This window comes from Anser brachyrhynchus (genome assembly GCF_964034855.1).
Source record: "Anser brachyrhynchus genome assembly, chromosome: 6".
Taxonomy (NCBI): Eukaryota; Metazoa; Chordata; class Aves; order Anseriformes; family Anatidae; genus Anser; species Anser brachyrhynchus.
This window is the reverse complement of record NC_137700.1, coordinates 32,909,433-32,935,872: the sequence shown is the minus strand read 5'-3', so window position 1 is coordinate 32,935,872 and position 26,440 is coordinate 32,909,433. Positions and strand designations below refer to the sequence as shown.

At 41.3% G+C, this 26,440-nt stretch overlaps 1 protein-coding gene across 15 annotated transcripts in view; it reads right to left on the bottom strand.

Annotated features, from left to right (window-relative positions):
* SORCS3 (sortilin related VPS10 domain containing receptor 3) overlaps positions 1 to 26,440 on the bottom strand; it is a 313,425-nt gene that overhangs the window by 121,946 nt on the left and 165,039 nt on the right. For 13 of the 15 annotated variants that reach the window (XM_080597782.1, XM_080597781.1, XM_080597774.1 and 10 more), the window contains one exon: positions 14,536 to 14,694. In XM_080597782.1, coding sequence (XP_080453908.1) covers positions 14,536 to 14,694 — 159 coding nt within the window. Of the gene's footprint in view, positions 1 to 14,535; positions 14,695 to 16,647; positions 17,414 to 20,536; positions 21,555 to 26,440 lie in introns of those variants that run through there. The other 2 variants (XM_080597780.1, XM_080597777.1) reach the window with 2 other exon arrangements.

The window sequence follows — 26,440 nt, the reverse complement described above, 5'->3', positions numbered from 1 at the left end:
AAATCTGGAAAGCTGCAGGAGAATATCCTTTCCTATATCCTGAATAATGAGTGGCTTCACGGGAGACAAGTGACAGTGTCCTCCCTGTGCTCCACAGTGCTTCAGTTCATCCTGATCCAGACACGCAGGGGAGACTGACACCACCACCTGTGCCCCAGCACGAAGGGCAGCATACAGATGTTTACAGGAGGAACCCAAATGAACAGCATCATTGTAAATGCCAGCCACCATCAGGAACAATTTAGCTTGACAGTTGTAGCAGAAACTGTCACTGCACTGAGGCATCACTGCCAGAAAAATCACCAAATGAGAAACTCGCATGTTTCAGGGATCCCCTAGGGCTATCGGGCATACACCATTTACACTGTCATCTCTGATTCATCTATCATCCAGTTCCTGCAATCAAACGGTGGAAAATTATACCTTTAAAATAAGTGAATCTGCAATGGCAAATCATGCAACAAAAAGGATGTTCTTACCTAACCTCTCTCTACAGCTCTCCCTCTATATTATGCAGTAGCTATATTTAATCTACTTACTCATTTAATTCAAACTCTAGGTACCTTCAATCCACCTTGCAGAGTGGAGGCATGGGGACACAATAAGCAAACCTGATCCAAGCCAACAATAGTCTACAAGTCAATCGATACAAAACAACATTAATTCCTGAAGGAAACCAACGCTCACAGTGATGGCACAGCGCAATTCTTAGGATAAAGGAAGACTGCGGAGAAAAATAAAGCAGCCTTCTCCATGCTGTCACCAAAGAAAAACACGAGTCATCTGGATAGGGAACATCAGACTCAATTTTGCAGCAGAACCTCTCTCAGGTTTGTCACATCGGTGCCGCTGGGTCTGCGTGCATAACACTCGTGGACTTGCACCACGATCTGAGGAAAGCAACTGGCCTGAAGCAAGAGCTGTGTCTGCAAGAGATCAAAACTAGAGTCTTGATTTGGCAGCAAAACTTTTGATGACACTATCGTGCTCCTATTATATGGCAGGAAAGTCCCCTTGGGTACAGTGTATCCTGCTAGCATGTTATTTGTACGTGCTGTTATCTCTCGAACACTGCAAGTAGAAAATGCTACCAAATTCAGATGGTTTATGATTACTGAGCCTCTGGCAGAAATGAGCTGCCCAAGGTAGGAAGCTGTGGGAAGAATCAGGTTTTCTTCCTTTGCTCTAAAGAATCCCAAGGATTTTCTATAAAGATTTGAGTTTGCTGTTTGTTTGTTATTTTTGTTGTGTGATTTTTTTTTTTCCAATTGTCCCTTTCTCAAAAATATCATCCCTCATTTCGGTCCCTCAGCTCCTCCTTTTATCATACCTACAGCACTTCGGAAGTACCAAAATATTACTGCATCATGCCCTAACTTTCATTTTATAGCCACCCACGGTCCTATAAAAATCAATTGAACACAAACCCACAGAATTTTATTATACTGGAAGAACATTTTGTAACGGCCACACAACTGTTGTGGGGCTTCTACCGCATGCACACCAGCCCTCCAGTCTTGTCCCAGACAACCTACATGGAAGGCCAGGTTCAAATACAGACCAAATGCAACTGAAGACAGAAAGCATTTGCAATGATGAATAAAGATCTCTCTTGGAAGGGTAAATGGGCCACAGCAGAACAGTGCTGGAATCAGATTATGAAAATCTTGGCCTTTTTTTGTTTGCTTGCTTTTGTTGTGTTTTCTTTAAAGACAGAGCTCTAGTGAGGAGGCTTTTGAAAAACACAATTCCCAGCCTGTCCTCAGTCACAGAAGCATCAGGAGAAATATAAAAGAACAACTGAAATTACTCAAACACCTTTTCAGTCTTTTTTTTCCGCCAAATTCATGACTTTGAAAAGACTAATTCATTATTTAGGACCCTGGGATTGGTATTCCTGAGGTGTTAGACCAGAAAATCCATGCATTGGCCTCCTTTTTAACCACTAAGGCAATGAGCATGAAAAGCTGAAACCCACACTACGTTACCATTGAGCTTTAGAAACATCCCTGCCTACTGAGGGTCAAAAGGCTTCAAGCTGTGCCTCCAGCAAGTTTATTCTCTAGAATAACATTGGTTACATGCAGATCCTATCAGAAGGAGAGGGGAAAAAAAAAAAAAAAAAACAGCAGAGGTGAATTTTCATATATCAAGCTTGAGCAATGGAAACAAACAGTCACCTTTGCATAAGCAATAGCTTACACACAGGCGGATGAGCCCACCAGGGACTCTGTATCTCTCAGCAGGCAGTTTGGGGGGAAAAAATACTGTACACTGGAAGGAGTAAACTACATTTATCTTGTTTTCTCGAGGGAGCAGAATACCATAAAAGTTTTCAGGCCAAATCCTCCAGTGATGTAAATCAGCATTTCCCTGATAAAATCGGTGGACCCACATTCAATTTCAGCTGCTACGTATGTGGCTGCACACGTCTTTTGTAAAGCAGCTCAGGTGTGCTATTAGATCAGGACATGGTCCATTTACCTGCTGAAACAAGCACTGGAGGCAGGGACGGTTTGGAGTGATTCACAAAGGAGAGAGGAGAAACAGAGAAACCTATTTGCAAAGGGCAATCTGAAACAAAACTAGGGCCACGTACCACCTTCCAGTATTGCAGAAATCTGCTTCACACAATAGCTACTACATTATTTGAAACAGAACGTGTGAGCTTTTGAGTATACTGCTGTGCTACAACATAAACAAAGTGCCCTTGCTGCCCTGTGGTCCATTTGCAATTACAGCATCTGCCAGCATGAAATTCCCACACTGAGCTCTTACCCCAGCTGTCTGGAAATCCTGCCACAGTCTGAAGCCTGGGGAGAAATGAGGTTGCAAGAAGAGGAACTCCTGTAACATTTCTGCAGGACCATGAAGGGCCGTGGAAGGGAAAACTGAATATGAGTTCAGAGGTCTGGATAACTTTGCAGCTCTGCCACTGGTTAGTGGCTAACCTTGCACAACTCACTTCGACTTTCTGTGCCTGTTTCTCTCCAGCCTCTCTTACTGCCTTGTCCCCTCTGCCTGTGTATTGGCAACGATAAAGCTGTGACTTCTGAGCCATTTAAATACTTCTCTCCTGACAGTGGTAGGTAACATGACCAGGACAGGATGGCACTAACACCTGTGTAAACCAGATGATTCCTCCTGGTCATGGCCTGAAGGGAGCTACTAAGGACTGCATGGCACAACAGTCACCAGGGCATCCTGGGGTCTACTAAATCCAGTTGTGCTTCACAGTACAGTGGTGGAGAGGAAACATCGGCTGCCTGCGAACCTTTTCTGGAGTTTCTCTTTTGCTGGCTCTCAGATATGCACCTCTCAGCTGTATAAAAAAGAGCTGGAGAAGATACTGGTATGGATAAAATACAGTGAGAGTGTTGTGTTAAATGCATGTGCCATGCCCAGCAGAAAAGCACTAGGAAGAAACTACCTTCGTATCAACAGACCCTCAAATGAAATAAGCAGAGACCTCTGTGTGGTCTAAGGCCAGCTTGTAAGATCTGATGGCCAAATCCATTGCAACTGAAAGCACAGGTACGGTAGCAGCTAGAGGTAATGCAGTGGCAAGGACTTTGGTCCTCAGCACTGCCAGCTACAGCCAAGGCTCTGCACCGGACTCAGGACTGCACACCTACTACAGGTTCCCATCCCTGCACAGTTCACCTAGCCCTTTTCCCAAGTACTAACATGGTTTCCAGGTTATGCAAACATGCTAAGGGTTCAGCTTTTGCTACCAGGAATCTGGAACACCTCCCTGTTAGAGACAGAAGAGAGAGCAAGGGGCAGCCTGCTATTCCCACTCCTGGCTGCAAGTTCCTGCTCTGGCATGCAGAAATACACCCTAAAAGACTGCCCCAGCTCTTGGTCCCCGACAATGTAGCAAACAGGCATGTGTGGGTGCAGGCGTGGTGGGCAAGGACAGCACCTTCTCCCCTCAGCATCATCCATCCAGCTGGCTCCCTCAAGGGCACTGGTCCATCCCATCCCAGCCACCCATCTCCGATGACATTAAAGATGAAAGTTACTGTCTTGCTAAGTGGCCCGCTGCCATCTTCATGTGCGACGCTTCCAAACAGGGAGGTCTTGCATTGTCAGGGCAATGTGCAAATACTAATTAACGCCCCCATTACCCGGACAAAAAGAACAGTCCCTGTTGGGCGGATTTCCAACAGTTCTCAGCCATCTGAATCACTAATGGTGATGGGAGCTGCTGGGTCCTTGATACTACTGGGTAACACTCGACCCTTCATGGTTAACAAAAGATAACAGCTTTTCAACTGCCACCTTGCAGAAAGCACTCTTGGTCGGAGGGAATTAGACGGCGTCCCTCTGTATTCAATTCTACATGCCTACGGTCATACGTTCAGTCGCTGGCAGACACATCTACCCCCAGGCTATGGCTTTAATGTCCTAAACTGTTACAGAAACATGAGATAATAGCAAAATCCAAGACAGTGAAACTACTTAAAATCCCTGCACTGAAAGCCCTTATGCCCACATTACTCGTATGTCTTTCCAGGCTGTTTGTAATAGTGAAAGCCTGTCTGTATAACCACTTTACACCCTAATTTGGAAAGGTCCTCACACTTTCTGGCCTTAATCCAGAAAAGCACTTACGCAATATCTTAAAGGTAGGTTCAGGCTAAAGCATTTTGCTGCTGCTCTGAGGTCAGGGTTACCTTTTTTTACCTACTAAATTCTGTATTTTATAGGTAGTGCTATTCAAAGTGAACTTCTGATGACAATTCATGCAAGTCTACATTCATTGTCACAAGCTCCTTTCTACTACTTTATCTGTAGTATTTTTGGTAAAATTAATCCTGTTGTTCCTTGGCCTGGAAAAGTCAATGACATTTCTAAAATCAAGCACCACATTGAATCAATTCAGTGATGGAAAATGACACTAGACCGAAGCTTTCCATGGTCAACATCAGCAGACATTTGAGTGGAGTCAACAGCCAAATTGTGCTTTTTTCTGCAGACGAAATTAATATCATCCGTAATTCTGCTCAACAGGTTACAGAGGAGACCTCATGGTGCCATCAGACCAGGAAAAAACCGAGAAAGAGTTTTGAAATGCGATGCGGAAGGCAAAGAAAAAGGAAGAAAAAAAAAAAAAAGAAAGAAAAGGTGAAAAGAAAGGTCAGGGAAACCCTCCTGGATTCATCTCACTCCACTGAAGCAGCCTAGTAGGTAACTCACGTCTACATAAATGAATCACAACATAGAACAACAAAAGACTTGGAATTCCATCTTTACTTTGCTCCCTCCTCCAGGGCAGCAGATCAATGTAGGCCATAGGTGTGACAACAGGAACAGGGAAACTTAATACTTCTTGTTGCTTTGATCACATTGGAAGCATATCCCCATGTAACCCATTTTCCACAAACCCAGTCATCAGGGTTGGTCTCACAGCCCTTAATCTCAGGTATCTATAAGGCAAATATTTACATCTCAGCAATGTGAGTAACTTCTTTGACAGTCAGTTGAACCCTAGTTAGTCCACTTTAGCCCAAGGTACCTCATTCTACAATAGTTACCTACATTTAGTCCCAGAAGTCAATCAACATCATCCAGTAGACCACCAACTACTATTGCAGCCTAGTCATCCAATTCAGGTGTACATTGCTACATTACAGATCTCTGCAGTGAGGTAAAAATAAATAATGTCCTCCAGTGTTCTTATTCTTCTACCTTCTCCATTACCTCATATTTATTTCTATTTTCTATATTTATAACCACCCTTTGCCACACTTAGGCTCCAGATAAAAATCAATATACAGCCATGATTTAGCATGGCCCAGGAATAAAACACTGGATCTTTGCTCTCTTATACAATAAACCAGGTTTCTTCAGCAGCAGAGTACATTTAAGCATTGAATGTGTCTCACTCCATTTATCTCTATATTTTCCTCCTCAAAGTAAAACCTGTTCATGAAGTATCTATAACATAAATAAAAAGCAATAGGAAAGTCTGTTCTAGCTAAATCAAGTTTCAGAAGCAGTTACTTTCTTTTTGCCACCACAAATCATCACAAGCCCAAAGTTCACTATTTTGCTAGGACAAAATTCATTGGGCATTTCTGAAGTGGAGCCAATGCTGCATAATTTAATTTCTCATCTCCTATTAAAACTGCCAGGCTTACCATAATCAGAATGATAAATGCAGAGTCATAAGTCTTCTTTCCAACAGTAATGCCCATCAATACTTCAAACGCAAACAATAGTGACATTTGACTTCATAAAAATTACCTGGTGCACCAACAACACTTAATTAAATCATTTAAAAACTGCTTTTGTTACATTTAATGAATGATATATTATACTGCAATGAAACATGCAGCAATACAAATACTTCACAATGCTAACAATTAAGGCTCACTTCACTTATGGCAATTGACAACACAAGTGCTCCTCACTTCATTCAGTTTGTGCATTCCAAATGAACTGGTTAGCAAAAAGGGTGCTTCTTTGCTAATGAGTTTTGTAATCAAGGCATCTATTTTAATTTCAAATTGGCTAGATTGGGGAAAATTGCTGAACTAAATGACTGGTTCTAATTAGGATTATAAAAATATTCATCATGCAGTAGAATTAGCACAAGGTCTTGATTTCCCTATATTTGCATAGCTTTAGTTTAAGAGTGGAAAAAAAAACTCCTGATAAATTGTCTTCCTTCTAATGAATTGAACAAACACTATATCTGTTTTAGTCGTCCTTTCATTTAAAGGCACTGATACATATTCATGATTTGTAAATGAAGTTAAGTGATTTCGATTCTTCAGTTCATTACCATATTGAAGAAGAAACTTCCATAAATTGCCTTTAAATATTCCCAATCTCAAGGGTTTAGTGTCTAAAAAAAAAATTAAAAAAATCCAACTTCACTAACATTTCAGTTTATCTGTTTGATTGAGTTCTGCCTGCCTGGGAGAGCTTCTGGCAGGTGGCTTGTCCAGCAAAGGACACATGATGTGTTTGTAGAACCTGATGTTCTCAGAAGAGCATTCAAAAGGCAGAGAGATGAAAGGCGTATTTGTGGTTAAGTCATGGGAACAGGACTCAATCTGGATTCAGTTTCTGACTTTGTTATAGCCCTTGGTGGTAGTTAGGCAATGAAACACTTTAATGACCTGTGCCTGAATACACTATCGACTCTCTGGGGACAATGCTTTGTCTGTCAGCTTTACGTTTAATTGCAAGCTCTCTGGGGCAGGGATTGCTTTACTATGAATGTGTAATACAACGGATCAGTCAGTGTGGTAGGAATTTCTAAGAGCAGTTACTGTAACGAGACTTGTGTTAAACATGAAACACTAAGTGTTCCTCTACGGCACAGCAACATACATTATTTCATTCCTCAGTATGATAGCCCTGTAGAAGTAATTGTGATTATGGCAGCTTCCTCAATTCTTTCTCCTCTGGGTGAAAAGAAGAATGCAGTAGGTGTGTCTCCAGCTTCATGCCACAGGGTGCTCAAATGCCAATGTGATGGGCACAAAATAAATTGGAGCGCTGAGTATTGCAGTCATAGCACTGGAACCACAGCCGTTGTGCTCTTCAGATGTCAATGAGCCAAGCTGAGAAATTAGCACCGGCGTGCTCTCTCACCTCACACAGTGAAATGGTGATTCTGCCAAGGGTTCATGCGGGAGCAGAAAGAGCTTTTTTACCTTGTTAAATATAATGTTCACATCTTGCTAAGAAAAGCTGAGTTTTACCCAAGAGGTTCAGTCTTGAGTCACCGCTGATAAAAGGAGAGGTTGTTCACACCCTGACAACTACACTTACATCTAAATTTCAGGACCAGGATTGCTGCTGAGGACCAGGTGACAGTTGTCAGTGCCTGCTGATTTATATCAAAATGCCATGTGGGGCAGTCACCAGCCCACCTTTTCTCATCATCTCCACACCTCAGTTCCTGAGGAAAGAAAACCTGAAGGCCTGAGCTAGAGTCGCATCTGAGTTCGGACATGCAGCAGCACACACAGCTTAATCTCAGCACAGCCGCATCGTGAAACCATTATCACAGAAACGTACAGTCCAGCATTAGGATCTCCAACTTCAAGTGCAATATTCTCACCTGAACACTACCCTGAAGTCCCTACGCACCTAAATTTTTGTGAGGCAAAGAAAAAAATTAAAATAAATAAATAAATAAATAAATAAATAATGAAGACCAGGGGTTGGAGCACTTGCTAGAAATAAAGGAGAATACAACTCCCAAGACCCTGTGCTAGTGAAGCTGAGCGGAGCAGGTGGAGGGGGAGTGAAGCTCGAATCCCTGCAGCACAGGCACCCCCTGAGACACAGGGACCAAGGGTGTCCTTCAGAAGGACTGAGGCCTCTCAGTGTCCCAGCTCACTGACCTACTGTGACGGGGAAAGAGGAGATAAATTGTCTTACTCTCTGTGTGTATAAATTTTGACTTAATTTCTTCATATGACTCTACAAAATGGCTTCCCACAAAGAATTCCAGGGCAAGATGGATGACTGCCTGGAAGAAGTCGTCTAAATTTCAGGAAAAACATGAATCCAGGTTTGCCTTCCTCTCAGCATGTCCCACTGGATTTCTCTGGCAGCTCCCTACCCAGCTGGACACTGGAAAAAACCAAAACACACACACATTGCCTTACTGCCCTGTGCTGTACTGGGAGCCTGGGCTCAAACTCCAGGAGTGAATTTCACCTGGCAGCAGGGAGGCACTGCCCTTGTGGCTCTAGCTCTCTGTGTCTGGGCAATTAAAACTTTCCCACGTAGCTGCAGAGCTCTCTGGGATTCCCTTTGATAAATTCAGCAGTGTCTAATCGAGATAGTCAGGGCTCTGACATGTATCACAGTTAATTTTTTAGATCACAACTCGCTACATCTCCAACACTGAGGACATCTCCCCAGCCAGACCTGATACTGTGTACCAGATGCAATTTGGTGATACAGCCGTGTGTTATCTTGCACATTTTATCACTTCGTTCAAAGTGATATTAAGACACCCCCTCCCTTTTGTTCACTTCCTCCTGAAGACTAAGCACTATGGAGAGAGAAGTCATTGCTTGCCAAACTCCTTGTTTATCCAGTTCTCCCAAATTCATAATGGTGTAGCTGAGGAATTTAAGAAGGTATGATATTGAACTATTCAGTCTCCCACCTCTTCCCAATCACCTTTTGGTCTGTAAAAGACAGGGAGAAGTGCATCACTTTGCATAGATTTCTTCTCTTAACAATAGTGATTTGAAATGCTCTAAATCTCTCTCCTAATTCTCTAGCCTGTTCTCGTTTTTTTAATTCTTTTAAATAAATATTCATGCAAGAGGGCTGTGCATGCTGCTGTGAAAGAAGATTCAAAGTCATTCTGAATTAAGTTCCACGAGGCTGGAAACTCCCCTCCATTTCCACCTCCAGACTGATTCATTCCCCAAAAGGGTATGTGAGGTAGAAAAGTTGAGGCTATTGAGAAATAATTGGTTCCTTGAATAGGTGAGACAAATTAGGAAGCACTTGAAATACTGGGATTAGAAATATTAGCATGACTGCTTTTCATCAGGAGATGATTCAGAAAGACAACCTGGGTGTTCCAAGTTCTTAAAAAGCTAGGTAAAGGAGTGACTGGATTCACGACCAAATGGGGCCACTTCAAAATCTACATCCTCAGCCACTCTGAACATTAGCAATGAAAACTATAGCTCACGTCTAGACTGATGGACCCTGAGCTTCCACACCAATCCATAAAGCAGTGTCCAATGCCTTCCAAAAGTGATTAGCAACCTTTTTCCACTCACCCTCCTTCCCATCACACTTTGATACAAGGATCATTTCGAATGACTACCTACATACTTTTCTGCAAAAGCATGAAAATTTGAGGATGAAATCCCATTTTCCCTTTGTATTGGTGTATATATATATATATAAATGCCAACACAGGCACTACTTGTGAGACCAAGCCTGACTCACAGAAAAACTGACCATAATGTTTACACAGCGCCCACTTTCTGCCAAGGGCCACAGGCTGCCATTAACAGAACCGACCCATGCGCACATCAGGTTGCACTACTGTATCAATAAAGCAGAAGCACACAAAGCTTTGGGAAGATACCCAAGATCGGTATGGCACTCCACCTCTTAAAGAAGAGGAAATTCATTTTTGGACATAAGATTTCTGTAAGTCCTGGCTTGACTTTTAAATCAGGTTCATGTGAGACTGGCAGCAGAAGTCCGAGCATAGGTAAAAAAAAAAACAGATCTGTGTAATGAATAAGCTAAGGGAGCAGGATCATTTGCAAGAACATTACAGAAGAAAAGGTAAAAAGATCAATAAGTCAATCTGCAGAGCATCTGCTGTGCCTGAACATCAAGGCTGAGAGTAAAAGGGAGCACCAGCAGGAGAAGTTGCAAGCATAAACTTATGATCAAAATCACACATAATAGTGGCATAACAGTGACTTGCTGGGAAAATTCACAACTAGAATATGAACACAGACAGGCATCACTTGCTCAGGAAAGGGAAGAAAAGCCTTATAAATCACAGACACATACACGTGTTCTGAGGTTCCAGGGCATTCTCCTAAGCAAGTTAAAAAGACTGTAGGAAGAAACTGTTTGGTGGGTTAAAAAACAAACAAACAACAACAACATGACAGCACATCCTAGAAACTGTTATGGCTTGGCCATGGTCAAACTGCAGGGGACATGTATTGATTGTGGCTCCACAAGGGTCTCAAAGTTCTCTATTATCCCACTTATTCACAATGAATACACCTACACTGGCAGAAAACCCTGATTTGGAAGGGACAAGTAAGTCTACTAGAGGACTGAATTCAAGATGTAGGTTTGTTTGTTTTTTTAATGTGTTTGTTGTTGTTTTTTTTAATCAACTAGAAGAATAGCCTAATATTGTCGTCCAATGTATAAAAGTTCACTAGAAATAGGAAGGTCTGCTTAGAACATAAAACTGATTAAAAAAGAGGTTTGAATTACTGCAGTGGAACTGTAGGTGAGAATACATTAAGAAAATTTTCTAGCAGAAAGGTCCAAAATATTGAATAATTTTATTTCACACAAAAGCATTAATATTGTTTTCTATTTTTATACACAGAACAATTTTAAAACCTTCTAATCTAGGCAGCAACCCATAGATTTTTAGTAGGGTGCTAGCTGTTGATTTTTCATTAATATTGTATGTAACAGCATACTAGGGGAAATGTATTTTCAGATTCATTCTATTGAATTTCCAAGTTGACCATTGCTTGCTTACAACACCATATTATTTTAAACTGAAATAAAAATAACATAAATATTAATCTGAAACCTATTTTTAATCTGCAAAGTGAAATGAAATTTACAAGTTTGTTTACACATTCATGAGAGGACGGATTAGATCTTCCCTTAATAGTTCCTACTGTTGGGAGTCAAATTATATGCATTTGATTTGTTTTCAGATTTATTTCTATGTTTAAATCTGTCTCCAAAATAAACACTACAAACAGACCTTAAAGGTCACACATACTTTTAAAGCTTAGAGAGGTGGAGGATTATGGTCTCCTGCTGTCCACTGACTTTCACCAGCACCTTCGTGGTCACACTATTTGTAGTTGAGTATTAGCAGCAGGTTCCAGGCTAATGATAAACTTTATATTTTACTGACCTTGCATGCACTTAAATCAAAAGGTACCTGTACTGTTCCCAGCAACAGGTTGCCCCCGGAAGTAAGAGATGTGTTTCGGTGCAGGTGAACCCCCACGGCCTAGATACACAAAGTAAGAAAGCAAGCACTTTTTGACCCAGCACCACCTAGTCTGTGCCAGACAACCTCATGCTGCCTCACAGGAAAATGGGCACAAAAGCAAACGACAGTGAAGGATAAGAAGAACCAGGCTGCAATTAGAGAATGAGCCCCTGACAACAGTATGACCTCTTTGGGTATCCTTCTTGCAACTTCAGAGCACTACTGCAGCCGCTCTGGCCACATATTTTAGGAGCTCCCAATATCTTTCTTCTGCTCAGAAGCAGAGAGATGAAGTGATTGTTGTCACTGGCAAGACCCCGTTATCATAGCTAAGAGAGAGGGCATGGCACAGCAGTGTGGGAAGGTGTGAGATGCAGATTTGGCTTCCAAAGATCAAGAGAGCAGCACAGCCACAACCACCTTGAGATGCACAAGACCTTGACAAAGCTACTTAAAGATTTAGAATTTTTAACCTAAAAGTCACTTTCTTGTTGTGATTGGTCTAACCCCCAGCTAGCAGGTCACGGCTGACCTCCAGTTCCCACTCACCTGTGGCAGTACTCTTGTTTCCAGACAGACTGGAATGTTTAACAGTGGCCTCTCAGATGAGTTCAGTCTGGAGCCTTCACGCAGTAACCACTACCACAATCTATAGAACTGCCTTTGCACTCTAACAGCGCTGTCCGTATCCCAATATCAACCGTAACTCTGTAACTGCAATAAAGCTGCATGATCTGAATTAGGGTAACAATTCCTTGACAGTTCCTTCTAAGCCAAGATGCAGGCTTGTACCTGGGTTATGTTAAGCAAACACTTCAACTGAGAAAAGCACTGCCTCCTTGGTTGTTCTCAAAGATCAGCACCAAGACAGCACTTGGCATCATCTTTCTGAACACTGAGGAAAAGCATCAAGAGTGGGTCTTGAATACAAAGGCAGACAAAAATGTAAAGTCTGCAGTTCCCATTGCTTCATTTCCATCTGACCAACAAGCAGCAGACCACCTTTGCCTCCTCTGTGCTCTTACACTGTAGATAAGTATGTTCATTTCCTGGGATAAAAGGCAAGCATCCTCAGGGAGTTTCTAATTTGCATTTCATTTTTCTTGGCTCTCTTCTGAGCCGATGAGAACAGCAGAGGTGGGCTACAATCTGCAGATATCATTAGTTTGAAGGAGCAGGAGCAAAAACACTCCTGAGCCATTACCACAGTACTGGACCAGGGGAGCATAATTAACACCTCACATGCTAGTGGATGTGCATGCTTTGTATTTGATTTCTCTTTCCATTGGCTAACATGTCATAAAAAGGCCACAAAGCACTGGAAATAGAACTATAGCACTTCAACTCATGAGCAGACACTTCACATTCACTACAGCTGGACCTCGTTGCAAACACAAACTCAGCATGTCCTATCTGGCTTCTCACATCCATGCGTACCTCACCAGGTGTCTGTTTCTTTCAGGGCTGTCTTTGTACGAACACCAGTACCATTTTTAGTTTTTTAATCTCCTGTTTAAAAGTGGCATCAAACAATTCCATGACATCAAACAAATAGATTGGTCTTCCTAGCTTCCTTCAAAATCCCTGTTACAATGAACATCTGAATGCACAAAACTATTTGACATTTGACTAACTCCTTCTTGCAGTAAGTATTTGATACTATGAAAGGAGTTTATTTACAATAGCTTTGTGCTTGCAAATGTCACTCAAGCATCATCAGTAGCACAGCAGCAAACCACCTGGTGCCTGCCATAGCATTCTATTTACAAGGGGATGGAAAGGTTACATTGGGAAGTACAGCAGTAGTAGATTATTTGATTGTACTCTCAAGAACTACTTGTATAAAGATTTGTGGTAGCCTTTCATACGAAATGCTGTAAAATACCAGAGGCATGAAATTTTTGGAGTACTGTCCTACAGCAGGGATGTGAGACCGCCTATTTTTAAAAACCTCCCAAATAATTGTAGGAATTGAAAGTCCAACCCGGAACACACACACACTTGACAGATTAATGCAAAAAACTTAAAGTGTATCTTCAGCACATTTTTACTTTCCACTGTCTACAGATGACAGAAATGGAAGAGAGGAAAGAGAAAAGCTTGACAAGCTTTAAGGCTTCTAAAATTTGTAACTTGATAATCCAGTCTATGTCTTAGCTTTGTGCTGAAGTGGGGACCACTGTTCCAGAGGTGGAGCACACACTCTATAGCCTGATTTACAAGTCATTCTCTACCTGCATTGTTCAGGGTCTTTCAAGACAGATGAGTGCTACATAAGAGCAGACTTGTTAAGGACAAAGCTGCAGACTTAAGAGTTGTTTCACTAACAAAAGCACTGCGAAGTAATTTAAGGAGTTGCACAGCAGAATCCTTCTGCTGCTGATCACTGATATCCAGATTAACCAACTTCAGTTGGCAAGCAGAACGAGCATCCCTTCATGCACAGCAGCCAGCTGTTATGAACTGACTCAGTCTCAGAGTGCTCAGAGACAGCTCAGCTGTCACTAAGACCTACAAATCAGATTTTTTAGAGCAGCTCCACGTCATATCAAATGTCAGATTCTTTTCTTTTTTCATACCACTACCACTACTGACATTTCCATACCCATCACAATCACTGTCCACAGCTGACAAGTCCACTCCCTCCAGTCAGCTTGCTCTGTCACCAGATGGGTTTTGAACACACCTAAAACTGCAAGGTGAGAGCAGCAAAGCACGCCGTAATTTCTTCACCATCTCTGGAAGCACGTGGTTCTAGGCACTATCTCTTTAAACACCTGGCTCAAGAACCATTGATATAGAAATCAATTGCTCACCTTTTGATCCAGGCTATAGGCCAAGATCCACTCCTCCTGCTTGGGGTGGAAGAGCAGACTCTGGATATAGAAGTTCAGACGGTACTTCTGGTACGTAGCCCCTTCATCAGAGCTGATGAGAATGCTGCTCTCAATCTCTGGATCACTAAGAAGCATGATCTAAATATGAAAATAGAGAAAATACAGCGTTAATGGAAAAGTAAAATTGAACTTCATTTAAAAGTGAGATCATACAGCACTGATTCCTGCTGGACGTATTCAGAACATTGTTCAACAGTATTAATGGCCCATAAGATTTCCCAAGTAGTTTGTAGTTTTAGCATTAGGTTTCTGTTCTGTTTACTGATTCATTCAGTGATTCTGCAATTTCATTTTATTTTTGTCCAAATAAATTCAGAAAGCCCAACAGTAATGAAAAACGTTATGTTCAAGCTGATTTTGGTTGGACAGAGCAACTTCAGAGTGCCACATCAGGCTTTTCCTCGTGTTTTCCAGTTTATCACCTCCCCCCACAAACGTGGAAATCTCTCTCCAAAAGCACACAACATGGCACTCCTGAGATTTCAAGCTCATCTAGCAGATTGCAGAGCTATGAATGAGAGCATCAGCTCACTGGAAACAGAATGCCTACCTGGGTCAGCTGCTGGCACCTGAAATTAGTCCACATGTGTATGTGCAAACACCGCTACATGATCTCATACATTATGCTCCCAATCTATACAGTAGGAGATAGTCATTCACTCAACGAACATATAATTTTCCCCAAGCACAGGAAAGTGTTTGACCTCAATTTGTACAGGGACGAAAATGCTTTTGTGCCTCTGATTTTAATTAGAAAATTATTAGCAATATTTTAGAATGGGTTGATTCCACTTTATCAGGTGCCATGCTCTATGTAAATGTTATCAAGAAAAATGTTGTGGAAACATTAACACCATCTTATTAACATCTGGAGAAAACGACATCACATTAAAGCAAATGCCAACACCATAAAATAAAGGCAAACAGTGGGAAATAAATTAGAGCTGTGCTAAACACAGCAGGTTATTGATACACTAGCTGAATCAAATATAGAAACTGCCTTTCAACAGCAGAACACATCCAGGAGCTGCCTTTTTTAGCTGTGAAATGATCAGCTAACTGCAATTCAAGGCAGTTTTGTCCCATTTGCATGTCCAAGTAAACTTTTCTTATCCAGCTTCACAGAGCTCCAACCTCAAGATTATGATAGGGAGAAATATTAATTTTGACAGCAGCTATTTAATTACAGAAAATCAGTTAAAAGGAATAGTAAAACCCTTGGTATATTAGACCATGATCAAGAGAAAAAAAAAAAGCACATTTTTAATCTTAAGTACTGCATTAACAAGGGAAAGTGAATATAATGCAAATTGTTTCTGATCCTTTCCATTAAGAAATGAAAAGGGCCTTTAAAATTAGAGCTGAATGTTGTTCCTAAGGAGAAGCCACCTGTATGAATCCAGCCTGAGCTCACAGCTCCTTCAACACCTCTCACAAAGACTCCTTACCAGCCTCACAGCACAATCCTCACCTGTTCCCACAGCAAACTACACTGCAAAGCCTGAAAAGTGCTGCACTGTGCTCTGCTGCACAGCGTGGGCAATGGGAACCATCCCCACAGGAGACCAACTGCATGGGAATAAGTCTTAAGAACAGGTCCTCAAGGCCACCACCTGGAAGGAAGTTTGATACTTTTCTTCTACCTACACAAAACAAAATATGTATTTTATTTTGCTCCAGAGAAGAAAGATCTCTCCAGTATTTTAAGATATTTTTCTGACACTGGTGACTTAGACTTCAACGGCATTTTGTCCCCCCAAATATACCCATGTACATCTAAAGCACGTTGCCTGTGCCAGACAGAACGGTAACATTAGCAAAAATTGTTTGCATCTGCAGAAAAGAAGAAGGATGTAAGACTGCCAAGTATAGAAGCTAGTCCAGAGAGATCTTACATTTAAAGAGAGGATAGTTTGGGATAAGATTTTCCACCTATTGTCACAAAAGGTTACAAAATTATTAATGCTGTATGATAAAAGGTCACTGTTAGCTGTCCCTATGCTCCTTAACCAAGGGAAGAACTCTACATACCTGACAGTACAGACGCAAATCATCCAAACACGATCTGCAACACGTATGTGGACAGTTCAAAAAATGGGTCAGAGGAGATAGAAAGGTGATGTTTCCACCAGATGGTTCACAAAGCCAGGCAAATAGTTCCCCTGGAAGCATCATGGTGGTTGCAAGATTAAATAATAAAACCACCAAGACAGGAAAATTAACAGCCAACCTTATTGAAAGATTAAATGGAAAGCTGGAATAGATTAACTACAGTTGGATCTTGTCGTAAGTGCAACCACATCAGTCACCCACCGCTCCTCACCTGGTGCTGATATCAACCCTGCAAAAGACTCCTCCGGTGTTTCCAAATGGAGAAAAAAAAAAACACACCCAACATCTCTGTTAGCATTCATTTCTCCGGGCAAGGCTGATCCAACACAAAGTAAGAAAGGAGGCTGATCCAACACAAAGAAAGGAAGAACAGGAGGCTCAAAGTAGGAAAAAAAGAAAGAAAGAAAAAAAAAGGCCATGTTCATGCAGCTAGGACTGGTCCCCACTTTTGTTGTGTTTGGCAAAAGTATTGGCAAGCAAGAAGAGTGGGCTCTACTTTATTATTGCTTGTCTTTTTTCTGCTGAAAGCTCAGGGGGATGGGACAACTTTTGGAAGGGGAAATAATAGGACATTTGTCAAAGGCCTGAAACTGTCACTTCTCATTATGGGACCAGGGCGAAGGATCCACCCCAGAAGAGATTTAGATTAATCGCTTTTCGTTAAGAGCCAATAAACAAACTCCAGTCAGAACGAGCATTGCTGCCAGCACCCTGTGTTGCCATTTATAATTGCCATAAGGAACAGCAAAGGAACACCAGAGAGTTGTCAAATGTAATTTATAGTTTTTTAAGATCTAATCATTTTCTATAATATTAAATTAAATGGCAGCCTTTATTAAAAAGGAAATTACATTTCACCTTGCTACACTGTAGAATATATGCACACACAAAAAGTATTTTAATATATTAATAATCCTATATGTATATAAAGTATTATTTTCAGTTGCTGTCCTCTCCAGTTTAAGCAGACAGGAGATGGGGTGGCAGGACTGATTACTTTGAAGGGGAAGTCCTTGAAAACATATTTGAGATGGTTTATACTACACGGGATTTCCTCTAGAGCCTATAGTCTGGCCTCCAAAGTTCAGTAAGGAATGAATGACAAGAACTAGACAAAACAAAACAAAAATCAGCCTGAACTTTGGGTAGCTCCTTAGGGCATGAACTCAAAGGAAAAGAGCTGCCTGGCATATGGTGCATCTCTGTTTAAATCAGGAGCTCTGAGGACAATGATGACATACACAGAGCTGTTCTGAACGGACTCCAGTTCAGAAGAATACCAGACACTGGTGAAGGAAGTTCATAAAAGTGATATTCTTTTACCTTGAGAGATTACCTTGCAAGAACAACATAAACTACAATGAGATTTTCAGCATGTGATCAGGAAAAATATCCAGTGAATCAGCTGAATCCCTCAAGTGGATTTATCCCAGGAAATAAGCACAGGTTGCAGTCAGAAAGAACAAGGAAGGAAGGTGTCACACCTATACCCGCCACAGCGTATTTGGTGCGGAAATCAGAGAAGTAGCAAAGAGCCACTGGTATTTGCTGGAGAGCATGTAGGACCCTTAAAGAGGCTGTGAAAGAATGCCAAATTGCGGACGAGGGAAAGTGACACCACATCACAAACCCATTCAATTGAAATGACCACTAAAAGGGCTGAGATAATAAAACTAAGGCAGGATTTGTAACTAAGAATATGAGTTCCTGCTATCCTGATTAAAATCCCAGCTGTGACACTGGGCTAATACCTTCCTCAGCCCTGGTTTCACACAGGGTATATCCAGGTGGTTGAGTCAATATGGTATCACACTCCTCTTCCCCTGCCCCAAGCTAACCAGGCACAAGATGACTTCGACCTGGAATATTGAACCACACCAGTAAGGAGCTAGCATACATCTCACCGGCACAACGCTACGCTGAGCCCAGGCTACTGGCTTGGAGCTATTAGTAGCCTGAGCTTGTATCTGCCTGAATCTGTCTACCATCACTAGGCTGAAGACTGCCCTGAAGCTTGGCACTCAGCTCTTCGCCCAACTCCCTTCACTGCTCTGCCTTCACTCTAAAGGCCTGCTTGGCACATCGCCTCTGTCCTTCTCCTTCAGCACACAGTGCACAGGAACAACCACCCCCAACCCTTCATCACGTTACCTGTATATAAAGCATCAGATTCAAACGCTTTACCACCACTCTTGCTCCCTGGTTCTGTGTTGTCCCAACGCAACGGAGATCCATTTTGTATACAGCTGAACCATTTAATAAACTACCTCTGGACAAAAACTTAAACAACATGCCACATAAAAGGCATTTTTATTAATATTAGTTTTCATTAAATCCTTTTATTTTTGCCAACCAACATAAATTTTGTTTTTAAATTACCACTGTGCATCTCTTTAAATCAGCATGGAGAAGTTTTATAGGTACAATATCTGCAGCAATAGTATCACTGAGCTACATCAGCAGGAAGCCTCCCAGTAAGTGAATAAAGAAGACAGGTTCAAAATAAATGACTTTTGTTCCCAGAAATAAGTAGATAGCATTAAACCATTATGTACTGCCTTCTGATTTTCCTCTTCTCTTTTTAATGTGCTTTTAATATGTGGGCCTTTTCAGAGTTTCTAGTCACATTTTCATTTCCCTATAGAAAGCGCTATTCTAAAAAGAAATAAACAAAACAGCTTAAAAAAAAAAAAAAGTCCACCTACAAACCACCCAATCCTCCATAGCTACAAAAGAATCCCAGGTCCTTAGCGGTATGTTAGCAATTTGCTTTGGATCACTGCATTGTTCTCTTCTGCAACTGAGAAAGTAGTTCTGCCACAAACACCACTGCAAAAGCTGAAACTCCAGGTTTGCTCTTCACACCTTCATTGTGATTTCTCTATTGAAAGTGCTCAGCTTACACTTTTTTTCTTCTGCTTTCCCATTTTGATTTAAAACATTTAAATGATTGTATGATCCCACGGACCTCCAGAGGTAAATCTACTCCCAGAAGTTCCATATTAGTTTTGTGTTTAAAAAGCCAGAAAGTTTCAACACTTTAAGCTAAAATGCCAGTTCAAATGGAGAACTTTTCTTTTGTTTGGACTTATTAAGCCATTTCCTTTTTTTTTTTTTTGAAACAAAAAAAAATCTAATGATATTTAAAGGCTTAAAGATATAAAAATCATTTTCTTTCTACAAAACATCAATTTATCACAAGTGTTCAATGTGAAAGGTTTGGAAATTTCTTATGGGAAAACTAACTTTACTACTGAAGCACTTTAGATTAAAGGTTGACTATCTGAAAATTCTCACTAAAAACTTGTTGGTTGTTCATTCTTTTCCCATTCTTCTTCTCCTACATCATTACTCCAATTTACTTGTCCTGCATGCTACATTATGCTCACAGAGGTTTATAGCCAACTTCAACAATTTTAAACCATAGCTACAAAGCATACCTGATACCTTTCTATGCCAATACCACAGAGGACAGACATAACTCACAGCAAACAATCTCATCCTTCTTTCTTTCCCCACCATTTGTCAGTTCAACTAGAAAACTTTTGTTTAACCAAATCAGCCCAAATCCTTCCGAGACAAAAATGTATTGGTGTCACAAATACTTGTCTCCTTACCATAGTAATATAAATTACTATGTAATAGTAATATATCACCCATAAAAATCAGCACTTAGCTTAAAAAAATAAAAATAAAAATAAAAATAAAATAAAAATAAAAAACGTTCCATAATTGTGGACTGGTTTAGAATGCACACATAAACTTCATACAAAATTTTTATAGAAAATCTTCAGAAAGTACTACATACCTGCTTACTGTCCTGTAGATATACTGAGAAAAGGAAGCAAAAGAAAGCCAACCTCTACTTTCCAATCACCAAAACCAGCGTATCAGGGAAGATAGGAGATGTCAATGACAAAAATCTGCTCTAGAGAGAAGACCTATTTACACAATTAAAGCAAAAAAGAAATCTTCCCTCAAGCTCTAGCACAATGTGCCAGCCCTGTTTGGAGGGTGGCATGCACATGGATGAGAAGGTCCTCAGCTCTCATACCCACCTCATTCCTTAGCCATCAACAGCTCTGATGAGAGGGACACCTGTTCTCTCAAAAGCCAGGTAAGACAGCTATGAGAAGGGCAACAGCATCCACATAATAATTATCTTTGAGTCCAAGAAGATTAGAGTCTTTGCAATCCCTTGCGCTTGGTCTAGATTCAGATTTTGAATTCCTGCTCACTTCACATGGCTCAAAACTTCCTTAAAGTTAAGGACAACCTATGGGCATCAGTCAAGCAGTAAAGATGCACTGAGCTTTCATGAGAGATGAATTGCCTGGACCTAACCTGTTTCAACTTCTTGTAACTTCACTTCTTATTGCCTGAAATTTAACATTAATAACGGATTTAATTAATGAATATAGCACCAGATTACCATCTCTCAGAACCATAACGCTGTAATCTTAAAGGATGAAGTGCACTGCTCTCACTTTATAAGGGTTTATGAAGCATGTGTTATAAAAGTACCTCAACCATAAGGCTTTTACACCTTGGCACTCACTTCAATACAATCCCATAAAATCCAAGCAATCTTTAAGTGTTAAAGGTGACTTTCACTACTGTATTATTGGATAATGAAAAATGAGTCAGACACCCATAGAAAACTGAGCAATGAAATAGAGTTTCCTGAGAGTTTTACATTGGGTCTGCATTATATGAACCGTGACCAAAGAACCAAATGGCCCTCTCAAGACCTTTCAGGCACTTCATGCTAACCTCTCTCCAGAACTTCCTTCCCATCAGGACTTATGACTGATTTTTTACTCTGTAGAATTCCATTGCTCATCACTGAACTTTCCAGATGTCAACAGCTGTTTCTGGGTGAATCTAACTCCTAAGAAGACTATTTTCCATGGACTCTTCGTGCTGTGCTGGAGACTACAGCTGTGGACTACAGTAAGTTGATTTGAGAAGACAGCACAAATCTGACACAGAGATGGGGGTCCCATCTCCAGGTTCCCCGTCTTTCCAACACTGAGATAGAAAGATGAAAGTATATCTTGCTGTTCAACTACGTGCAGGGCCTACACTGTCTTTGTAGGACATTTTGCCATTTGTAGAATGTATGTTAAAGATAAGTATCATCACAAAGTAGAGGGTAAAAAGCTACAAAAGCAATCGTTATTTCTTTTTACCCTAAAACAGAACATCCTGCAATACTGGAGCACAAAAGACGATGCCACTTGGATGCTGCTTCTTTTTTTATGAATATCCTCTTCTGAAACGTAATATGTAATTTCTCTGCTATACCTTTGTTACACACTCATTTAGACAACCCACCTTCAAAACTGAGGGTTAGCAAGTTTCGTAAGTTGCTTCCCAACAATAGTCTACCTAGATATCAAAAGCATTTTTGTCAATGAGGAACAATGTGAGCATAAAACTGCTATGCAAGCAGTACTCCAGGATCAAGCACACAAACCCCAGGTTCACTGTTACGCTGAACAGTCCCTCAGCAGAACCCTGATACTGTCAGAAATAAAACTAAGAATAACTACAGCCAATTAACATATGCCTTGACTGGACAGAACTTGGGACCAGTAGTTCAAGGTAAGTCTGGCCTATGAGGGTGAATAATTTATGTGCATGAGATACTAGTACGACACTCATACACTACATATGAAGTTAGAATATATATAGTTCTAGCTTATGCTACATACTGTTGGCTCAGTCAAGGAAGAGTATGCATTTCAAATGACAGTGTCTCAGCAACTCTTTCATTTCCTTTTTTCAAAGATTAAAAAGGATGAAGATGCCAGAAAGACTTTGAGGAGAGTCTGAGAGCAGTTTTGTGGTAAAAGAGTAATTATCATCCTCCTATCTGAAGATCCACAGGAGTGATATCATCCCAGCACTTACATGATTAACTCTGAGGAAAGAGATTAGCAAAAGCACATCAAATAAGGACCAGCACCACGTTGCTTTCTCTAAGGAGACACACATCAGCTTAGCAGGCTTGTTTACAGTGAGTAACCCTGGTTAATCTTTCTGACCTCTGTTGTTTTTCATATCTAATTATATCCAGTTTACAATTACAATTAATTCAGATTGGTACAAAATTAAACAGTCTCTTGGCATCACAGCCATACCTGCCTATAATTGCCATACCAAAACAAAACATTTCTACAGAATACCAAGCTCACACACCCCATCCCCTATGGAGAGAAAACTTCATTTAATTACCACCTCCAGCAGCTGTGCAGGAGCACAGATGTACCTTGCAGGGTGCCCTGAGGATCAGGAGCAAATCTAGGCTAAATTGGATACAGAGCAAGAGCCCCTGAAGGAAAACCACTCTGCCCTCCTCTTTGGCAGGTGTGAAAATGAAAACATATCATGACTCTAAGGCTTGGGCAAAATCAGAGCTGGGAAAAGAACTCAGATACTCTAAGGCTGCTGTCCTAACCTACCCACAATACCAATCCCAGGCTGGATCCTATTTGCATGCATAGGAGCAGGATAAGCCATCATACTAGACCCAACAAAGCAGAACATCTCATCTTTGTTTTACTGCTAAGCAGGTCAGAACAACACGTCTCTCCATTTTCTCTTGTCTTTTTGGCACTGGACACGTGTACTTTTCACTTTTAATTACCAGGCACAGCAAGCATTTACTTGTTAAATTTCAGGTGCCAGTGGGGATGGAAGCTATCCAAAAAGCGTGTGTTTGACCTGGCAAAGAGTCACTGATTGGCAACAGTCACGTGCTTGGTTATAAAACCTTTTCATTGTCACAGCAAGGCAGAGTTTACCCAAAGTTAGTTCATCTCATTATACTCTTGTTACAGCTGCACATCCTCAGGGTCCCCACAGCTCATCAGAGCAAAGTCCTTTGACACAATAACCCCACCTTTCTGTTCCTACTCTGATACTGCTTGCTGCTCGTAGAGAGCTCCCATTCAGATTGCCCAAGGCATTTCCATGTTGCAGTACTTTCAGGCATAATGCCCCTCTGTGAACTGCCAAACAATTACAGGCATCACCACCTATAGCTGGTTTTGTATAGATCCTGTTTGACTACGGCTTCCACGACTGGGCCTGGACAAGAAGTAGAAGAAACCCTGGCTGGTGATTCGAGGCAACAACCGGTGCTTCCATGAGAAAAACAGACAGTAAATCAGGGGACAGATGTAAAGCTTCTGAACTATGTATGCTTTGTTCTCAAGTCTGGTTTTCTTCACAGCATAGCTATACACGATACCTTTTCACTGTTCTCCATTCTACATAGGAAAGCCCTAACTTTTGTAACATCCATCACAGGGCTTTGTCGTTACCAGCTTTTTGTACTGGCACAGAACAGCTCTGATCCCAAACTGTGTGCAGAGAAAAAGGAAAAGCGATATTCACTGTTATAATTATATGTTATTTGAGTAAATGCGTGGTTGTGCTATTCTCCATAGAACTACAAAGTAATTTTCACCATTACGGTAACTTACCATGTAAGCAGAAATAGTCACATAAAATAATGTTATCAGTAGGGATAGGCTGTGTGCACCAGGACTGCTGGAACTGAGAATACCATTTATATAAAAACACTTCTTTGATTATAGGTCTCACCTGGGAGAACACTTCACATGTGGGAATAAGTTTACTCACAGTAGTTGCCCCATTATAGAAAACAAAGAGATGTGCATGGATAGCTCCTCATGGGGGTAAACTTTTGTAGCCCGTATACAACAATCTATTTAATTTGAGGACAGTAGAGTGTTTCATGACTGTTTAGAAAAATAAAAACTGTATTATGTATCTCCCTTGAGGCCATTAAACATGAATACAATTTTAAATGCATCATTGCTTTTCCACTGCTTACACATTTTATTTTTCTGCTTTTTAGTCAGATTGCAGAGAGAACACAGACAACAGTCAGCTTTATCAATGTTCACATCCAGATGCTAATGATCTCAATTTACTTACCTGGCATCTATTACCCATGTCACTCACTGTTCTAAATACACTTCTCTTCCTAACATCGCCACACTAGAGAAGAAAGCTGAGGAAGTAGGAGAAGGTCTGTTTTCTGGACAGGAGGTTGAGGCATCCAAAAATCAATGGTTAAAATTACAAAACTTGATGGCATTGCAGTGCTCTGCACAGCAGCACTCAGCCCTAAGCTATTCACTGTGATTACAAACTCTGCCTGGTAAACTCAGCTGCCAGAGATCCTAACATCTGGGAAGGTTCAGGACTGAGAAACAGGATTCACAGCTGCCAGCTCACTCACTGGCTTTCACATTTCTTGTTAGATTTGCAAAAGTAACTTCACAACTTCAACACAACCCTGACACTTTGGTTTAGGAATCAACCATCGCAAGTCAGAAATGTGCCCAAGCTGACTCCACCTTTCCAACCATTTCCAGGTCCTTTGGTTCCATGTCAGATAAGCTTTTTTTTTTTTTTTCTTGTCAGAAAAAGGATGAACAGATTTTGTTAAAACAGAATTTAAGGGTTGTGGGATCTACTGCAAAGAGCAGCACCAGTCTTTCCTCAGAGACATGAGGACATAACAAAGAGTTGATTCCCCAGAATTATTAGAAAACTGCAGCCTGAGTTTTCTCCCCTGCCTCTGTGGTCCACTTAGAAAACCTCGATCATCACACTCAGAGTCCGCCAGCATCTGTTTGTATACAAAGAAACTGGGCATTTGAGGGTAGACAGGCCCAAAGGCAACAAACCCTGGCTAGCATAACAAGACACCCTGAGATGTCCTGAAATGCTTCTCTGAGATCTAGCCCAGCTAAACTCCATGCTGAAGAAAAAAAGTTCCTAAAAACAGCCAAGCAAGGGCTTCCAGGATTCACGGTGCTGCTTGGGGTAACACATTTTACATGGAGTTGATCAGAGATGAAATTAGTTATTGGATTTACACTGTAAAAGGCAGACGTGCATATCTGGGAAGAGCATATCTGGGGAGCACGGATGTGGGAGGGGAGTAACACGTAGCGAAGCCAGAGCTCGATGGATTGCTGAACTCAGTGGCCACAGCACTGTGGTGTTCAGGCACCCCACGTGACAGCATGGCTCTCTTCTCTCTCAGAATATTCTATGATCCTGACCCTGCAGACTCTGCTAGTCTGCTCAGTGAAGATTATAATTCACCCAATGACCAGTGCTGAATTTCCTGATTCTTCACTTCAGAAAAAAAAATGAAATAAAAAGACATTTTACCACAGATTGCTGGGTTTGACGGTTAGGGTTCTGGGGTGCAGTTTGCTCTTTTGTCTTCCTCAAAGCAAAATAACTGTCTCCTGGTGAACCAGCTCTAACCACTGAAGACCAAGGTTACAACATTATTGAGTCTCACACGGACCCACATGCCCCTTTTCCAAGGGCTGCTCTCCACCCATTCTCTTATTTTTCCTCTTTTTTAATAACGGGATGTGCTGACTCATTATTATTGATTGATTACCCCGCTGCCTGGGAAGCACTATTCCCCTCCTCATTAATTCAAAATTACCTCATTTTTCATACTTCATAAATTAATATATTATTGGAGCTGCAGTAGTAAAGGAGATAGCCCTGTTCCATCGAGGTGTAGGGAGGGCGGAGGAAGGATGGAAGTCTCACAAACTTGCCCTATGTCAGGATCTGCACCTCAGCCTGCCCTGCTGATGGGCTGGGTACAGGCAGCCCCTACGAGGTGATGCATCCTGACAGT